The sequence below is a fragment of the Cyanistes caeruleus genome, chromosome 8 (assembly GCF_971803275.1).
Source record: "Cyanistes caeruleus chromosome 8, bCyaCae1.hap1.1, whole genome shotgun sequence".
In the NCBI taxonomy this organism is placed as follows: Eukaryota; Metazoa; Chordata; class Aves; order Passeriformes; family Paridae; genus Cyanistes; species Cyanistes caeruleus.
Window position 1 is genome coordinate 35,839,455 of NC_141708.1, and position 7,304 is coordinate 35,846,758.

The window sequence follows — 7,304 nt, forward strand, 5'->3', positions numbered from 1 at the left end:
TGCATTTGGCTTGGCTGCCCCCCTAAATTTGATCAGAACCCTTAAAATAACACACTCTCAGATTTTCAGGCTATAACATCTTTCAAGGTCAACCTTTTGGCATCTTTTATGGGCTAGGGAAGTTCTTTTGAAGAGCCTTTTGTGCTGGGTGGCACAGCCCCAGGGATGGAGGAGGAACTTCCAGCTGTGACAGAGACAAGGAGAGGGTGCCCTTGGGTTGAAAACCCCAGGATTTGTGCACGAGTGGGCAGAAATGTGTGTGAGCTCACAAGGATGGGCATTAAAGGAGTGGAAGCTCTGAAACATTTGAAGAGTTTTTTCTTCCCCACAATTGCTGCAGTTTTCTCACCTCCTGGGATTTTGCTGGGAAGGAGCTGCTCTGCTGACCAAGGGTAGGATCAGCACTAGAATGTTTGTCTGCAAACTGGCTGAATTGTTTCTTAAAAGTCATTTTAAGCACTTGATTCTCTTCTTTCTTTAAGTAGCCTGAAAAAACCAAAGCCTGAGAGGCTGTGGACTCATCCTTGGAGGTGCTCAAGGCCAGGTTGGATAGGGCTTGGAGCAACCTGGCCTGTTGGAAAGTGTCCCTGCCCATGGAAGGGTTTTGGAACTAAATGGTCTTTAAGGTCACTTCCAGCCTGAATTATTCTGTGACTCTCTTTAAGTTCAGCCAAATTTTTGAATTGCTGTGTCTTCTGAGAATTATTTTAGGAGGAAAAGAAAGGAAGGTGAGCTGAGTGTGGAGTACTTCATGCTGGCACCTGACTGGTATGGTTTTGATTGTGACATCCTCCCTGTGATTTTTTATTTTAGGTGCAGAGCATCATCCGTTCCCAAACCAGCATGGGCATGCGCCACCGGGACCGCTCCACCACCGGCAACACCCTCAAAACCGGCTTCAACTCTGCCCTCACCACCTACTTCTTTGGGGCTGATCTGAAGGGAAAGCTGACCATCTCCCACTTCCTGGACTTCCAGCGCAAGCTGCAGCACGATATTCTGAAGCTTGAGGTTTGGGGTGGTTTTTTTTGTATGGGGGAGGGCAGTGCAGCAGGGATTGTGCTGCAGAGTGGGGCTTTTGGAGGAGGAGTAAGAGCCTGGGAAGGGTACAGAGGGAATTTCTGCAGCTGTGACTTGCAGGTCCAACCTGTTAAATTCCTGATGAGCATTTCAGTGTTCAAGGAACATCTCCAGCATTTGTTGGTGGCTGTTCTTGTGGAGTTGGAGCAGCAGCTGGCTCATCCTGGGTGTGTGTCCCTCCAAAAGCCTGGCTGTTGCCTTGACACTGCTGATGGAGATGATTGAGGTGATTAAAGGGAAGAACAACAGAGGCTGTGAGTGACCTGTTGCTACCTTGCTGAGGAAAGTTGGTCTCAGTCCTAATCAGTGAGCTGGGCCCTAAAAGGCCAGGATTTATAACATTCCCAAAACTCTTCATCTCTGCTTTTGTCCTCACCTTTTCTGTTTGCTTCATTATTCTGAATGTTTCTGTTGGGAAAATGTTCAAGGCTTGTTTGAATCCTCCTAAATAGGTGGTCTCTATTATGTGACCTCTGTTGTTCACTCCTGGATGTTTTGTAAGAAATGTTGTCCATCTCTTCTGAATTTAACCTCCTCTTTAATTTGCATTACCCTGAGTTTTAACAACAGCTCCCAGCCTCCTGCTCCTAGTCACATAATCTAAATTTAAGCATCACCCTTCAAAATTTGGGTCTTTTGTATAAAATCAGTACAAGGAAAGCAACAGTGGACTTGTTGGTCTGTCTCAGCTCCCAGGCAGAGCTGACTCAGTTGGAAATGGTGCCCATCACTGCATCAGGCTGCAAGGTTCAACCTGGCTTGAGCAAAGCCAGGCTTTTATTTGCGTTGGAAATCAGGATTAGTGCACAAGAAGATGCCCCCCAGCCTATTCAACAGTATTCAGAGTTCTGTCACTTCAGTCTGGTGTATTATTGCTCACATGCTCAGGTTCTGTGATCAGCATTTTATTAAGTTCTTATCAAGTCAGTTATTGCAATTTGAAACTGAATTTATCCCCTTTCTTATTTGAAATTTACAAATCCAAGTAAGAAACTGACCTGAGGACTGATTATTTTATTTTCATGAAGGCAATTGTCCAGTTCACTGCCTTCATTTATTTCATGGCCATTAAAGCAGGTGGTGTGGCCCTGCCTTTGCAGGGGGAGGGAGTAGGCTGCTTGAATACAATGTTTTTTGTGAACTGAGACAGTTCCTCAGTGCCTCTGAAAATTGAAAGGAGTAAAATACTTTTTAAGGTGAAGAAACATCAGCTGTAACTTGAATGTAAAGGCAAAAGAAGCCGAGATTATTCTATATGCCCTGATTTTCCACTGCCATATTCACTCCAGGGGTGAGCACTGAAGTATTCCTGACCCTCTGCTCCCTCCACAGGTCCCCACTTCCCTCATTAAGAAGCAATGGGGATTTTTATTTTTTTCAGTTTCATGGTACTTGTTCTTCTTTTCCTGCTGTCACAATTTTATTTTTGATTATTCCAGTCAATTGTGCATCTTCCTGGCTAATAGTAGCTGCTTGTCTAACAGGTTATTTATAACTGGGAACAATAAAAGATATTTATGTCTAGGTAAGTTACCAAATATCATAAAAGCATCATTACTGACTCCCTACCAGCACCCTTGAGCACAGCACCAGGCTGTGCTTGGCATTCCTGATACTCATTTCCACTGAAACACTGATGGTTCTGTGCTGCCAAACTTAACTCTTCCCTGAGTTCATGCTACTAAAGCCCTGATTTTCCTGTTCAAAGCTCACATTAGGCAAAACAGGCCTATTTCTGTCCTCAGAGTGGCTTCCCTCCACTTCAGCTTTTATCTCTTTTGACATGATCTCCCGCCTTTTCTCCTTGCTTCACATTCGATGTGTTTGTTCACAGTTAAGGAGCTTTTCACACCAGTGTCTGGTGGGTTTGTGTTGTTCTTTTCTCAGGGAGTGCCCTAATGAACTCAGCTGCTTAAAAAGCATGCTAATTCAGAGATGAGATGTCACTTGAGAAGAGAAGGGTTTACCCTGACCCATGTAAATCAGGAAAATGTGAGAAGTGATGTCCAGCTGAACTCTTGTTCCCTCATCTTCTCATCCTTTGCTGGCTCAGGAAAACTGGAGCATGGTCTGAAGCTGGGATGTTGATTTGAAACTCAGTTTCTGTTCATGTTCAGAGCTCTGGGGAAGTCCTTGGGGAAGTGCAGGTCTGAAGAATCTCCTGGGGCTGGTGCAGCCCCTAAGTGACCTGGAGCTTTTGTTCTCAAACTGGGCTGCTGGCTTTGTCTCTTCCAAAAAAAAAAAGCTACTTTAAGAAAGATCTTTATTTTAAAGCTCTTTTTCCTTCAGCTCAGGATTCAGGCATTGCTGCAGTTCATACTAGAGCTCTTTGCTGCTGACTGAAGGTGGAACAATAGTTTCTGACCATCTGAACCCACTTTATCTTTCCTCTTACTGATTCTTGTTCATTTTTTTAAAAATCAAAATATCCATGCATATTTCTTGCTAAGATTCAGCAGAAACTCTCACAGAGGAATTAACTCAGACAAAGCCCTGAACATTTCAATGTTCCTTATGGCTGAAGTGCTGACAGCAGGTTTAAATAACCATGACCTGGTGTTTTCTTCTTCTCTTCTGCTTTCTTTTACTTTCTTTTTGAATGTATTTTCCATCACTTTATGGAGACTCAGCAGTCAACTCAGTTGCAGGAAGGGAAGGATGAGGAAAATAACCACAGCCAGAGGTAAAAGAGAAGCTCTTAACACCTTATTTCGTCCTTTTGGGGTTTGGCTACTTGGAGAAATCTGTGGTCAGATTTTTGGGTTATGGGGTGGCTCTGCTTAGCTAAGGCTGAGCTACAGGAAACAGCCCAGCAAATGGCAAGATCCTAAAACCAGAAATTCTTTTTTCTTGTGGCTTACCTCAACAAACAGTGACAAGTTTGTCTGGACAGGCTCTGCAGCCCTCACGTGTCCCCTTGGGACAGGTGGTGTTGGGCTCACTCTTCGTTTTTTGAGTGGAAGATCTCTGTGAGTCTGGAAGATGAATAGAATTTGACATCATCATTTATGCTATTTCACCTTGTAAATGCCTGTCCCAGATATTCCTGTGTCCTTGGTGGACCAAAAGGATTCCCAGCCAGGCTGTGGGGCTCTTCCAGCCTAAATCTTTTTAGGATTCTGGAGGCGCACGTGGAAGAGATGAGTGAGCCCTTTGTTCTCTGTGTGTGTCACTCCTGCAAGGCAACCCAAAACCTGCTGATAGCACTGATTTAATCTCCATATTCTTCCTCTTACCCAAGGATTAAGGATCTCCCAATAAAAAGGTCTTCCAAGGAAAGTAAAATGGGATTCTGAAAGACTATGGCAAAGGTATAAGACACCATTGCTGTCATCTGAAAAATTCCATACTTTGTGTCTGTTCTGTGACAGGTGATGTGGGAGTAACTTCTTTATCCTGGAAATTCCTGATTTCATGGCCAGTGCCAATACAGTTACTGCCTGGTTTGGATTTTATGAAGAAGGGGGTGATGGATGCACTTCCATCTGCATTTCTCATTAGCAAGTCCTAGATCCTTTGGGATATCAACCCTGTCTTAACAAATACTGTGGTTTCAGAAGGCATTTCTGATGCTGCTCAGTTGGGTTTTAGGGTAATAACTTAAATCTGTTAGTGCCTTTCTGAGTCCCAGTGTTGCAATAGTTAGTATCCAAGTAATCCTGTAGCAGATATTAAAAACTGCTCTGTTGTTACAAGCCTACTCAAGATTTTTTGGGATTCTGCCTTGTTTTTATGTAGGCTGGCACAGCAATACAGGTTTTCAGTGATTTGTTAACACAGGCAACAAAGCTTGCAGTAATGAGGCATATATCTTTGTTTCTTCTGCAGTCATTTAGGGGGAAAATGAGTAACTTAAGTAAATTGGTTTGAGGAGCCTGAAAAAATGAAGTGTGATGGTGTCAGGTTGGCTGAGCTTTGCAAGGAGAGACCCAAAATTCGGACTTTTTAGAGGTCAGTTTGCTGTTGAACTTAAACAAGACATTTTTATTTGATTTTAAGTCACCTTTGTGACAATCTCTATCATGATTAGCTGTGTTGTCTCTCAAAGTTGTCCTTTACCTGCTGATCTTTTCACTTCAGCCTCACCACTGACCCAGCCCCTGTGGAAACAATGATTGGGAATGTCATGTTTTCCCTTTTTCCTTATGAATTCTGCCTTTTCAGCAATCCTGTAAAGGGTTCTGTGTACTTACATAGTTTTGTCAGTTCTACACCTAGTTTTGTATCTATATCCTGTATACCTGGAACTCCTGCTTTAGTTCCAGATTTGTTTTCTCTTCCTTCACACAATGTTTACATCTGAAAAGGCAAACCAGCACTGGTGGAATTGCCTCTTCAGTAGGGCAGTTAATGACAGGTACAAAAGTTGTTTGTGTTCTTTGTTAGTGATTTCCTGACCTGGCTACAGGGGAAGGAGAGGAAGATGGGCTGATGGATAAATACATATGTGACATGTCCAGTTAAAAGTGGGACCATCCAACCACTGTGAATAGTTTCACATCAGGGAGCTCTGTAGTTAAGAAGGCACAGTCCAGCACACACATATGTAATCTGGGGATTTCTAGGCAGGCAGTGGAAGTGATTTGGACAGCTCATCCTGGTTTTAACAACATTCAGAGCTGGCAGCCTGCTTTTGTCTTGGCATGTGAGTAGAAAGGGTCACATGAAGCTTTCAGGTTGACTGCACTGTCTCAGGTTTGGGGAAAAGCTGGCATTCAGTTCTTGTCCAGTGTCAGCCAAAGACTTGGGAAGAATTCAGAGTGGAACATCAGTATGGAAAAAAAAGCAAAACCTGAGGATAGGGATAAGTTATGAGGCCATGGCATGTGCAGCTTAAAGGAAAGACAGGAGGGAGATATAACTGTCTCACTAAACACGAGGAGTCACCACAGAGGAGTCTGAGGCAAGTCATTTTCATCAATCAGGAACAGAAGAGCAGGTAATGAAATGCCTAAGTGTGCACCAGGGAAAGTTTAGTTGAAATCCAAGGCAGGTTGAATTCCAGTCCCTTTTTCCATTAAGCAGGGGGAATGCTGGTGGGTGGGGGGCTTTGCTGTCACGGGTGAGCTACCGAAGGTTGGTCTTTGTGCCTCAGTCAGAAGATGCCATAAATGCTTTTCCTAGCTGATTCCAAATCTAAATGAGGAAACTTGTGCCAGGGAAATCAAACCTTCCCAATGCCTCACTCTGAAAGGCAGAGAAAAGAGTCTGTGGGGTGGTTTGGGGGGGCCTCAGGATTATAAGAGCATACTGAGCAACTGCATGTCAGCTGTAAAATCACAGAATGTCCTGAGTTGGAAGTGACCCACAGGAGTCCATCTCCTGGCCCTGTTCAGGGCACCCCAACAATCCCACCCTGTACCTGAGAGCATTATCCAAACACTTCTGGAGCTCTGCCCATTCCTTGGCAGCCTGTTCAATGCCTGACCCCCCCTCTGGGGGAAGAACCTTTTCCCAATATCCAGCCTAAACTTCTCCTGACTCAACTTCAGGCTGTTCCCTTGGGTCCTGTCACTGGTGACCAAAATACCCGGTGGTCCAGGAGTGTGCCAGTGAGGCTGGCATGGTGTGGCAGCACATGTGCTGCAGCTGCTTGTGAGCATGGCTGGGACAGGCTGGGACAGGGACAACCACTTGGTGAGAAAACACCCGCTGCTGCCTTGTCTGTATTTGAACCAGGTGACTTCAGTGTGGTTGGTGCAGTGGCTCTGCAGGGGAAGCCGTGGAGGATTTTATTGGAATTTCTATTTATTGCATCATTAGCAGCAGTGGAAGGCTTTACTCTGTACCAACAGGCTCCTTTGGTTTATGAAGGGTGTGTAAATCCACTGCCGAGCTCCCGCAGTGCAGCAGAGCCTTCTGCCGGACCCCTGCAAATAAAACCCCAGGAGTGCCATTTGGGTTCATTACCTTGCCAAAGGAATGTGTGGAGGTTTGTATCAGAGTCCATGAATTAGGAAATATCAGCCATTTAGCATAGATGCTCTTGTTTATGTGTGCACAACCAAATTAGCCAACAGCCAGGGAGCAGCAAAAGCTGGTGGGCAAGAGGTTGGGGATGTCTGTGTGAATGTGTTCTTTTAGCAGGTACCTGGCTTCTGCCTCCTCCTTCTGCTGCATGAACAAACACCTCTGTCCTCTTGCTCATTCTCCCCTTTCAGGCTCTGAATTCAGAGCTGTTCTGCACCTCCACACTGTCAGTGACTGAGACAGGGACATCCAAG

General features: G+C 44.8%; 1 protein-coding gene across 2 annotated transcripts in view; it reads left to right on the forward strand.

Annotated features, from left to right (window-relative positions):
- The window catches only part of MICU1 (mitochondrial calcium uptake 1), an 84,186-nt gene that overhangs the window by 58,183 nt on the left and 18,699 nt on the right, over positions 1-7,304 (forward strand). For both annotated transcript variants that reach the window (XM_023930087.2, XM_023930082.2), the window contains one exon: positions 814-1,011. In XM_023930087.2, coding sequence (XP_023785855.2) covers positions 814-1,011 — 198 coding nt within the window. The remainder of the gene's footprint in view (positions 1-813; positions 1,012-7,304) is intronic.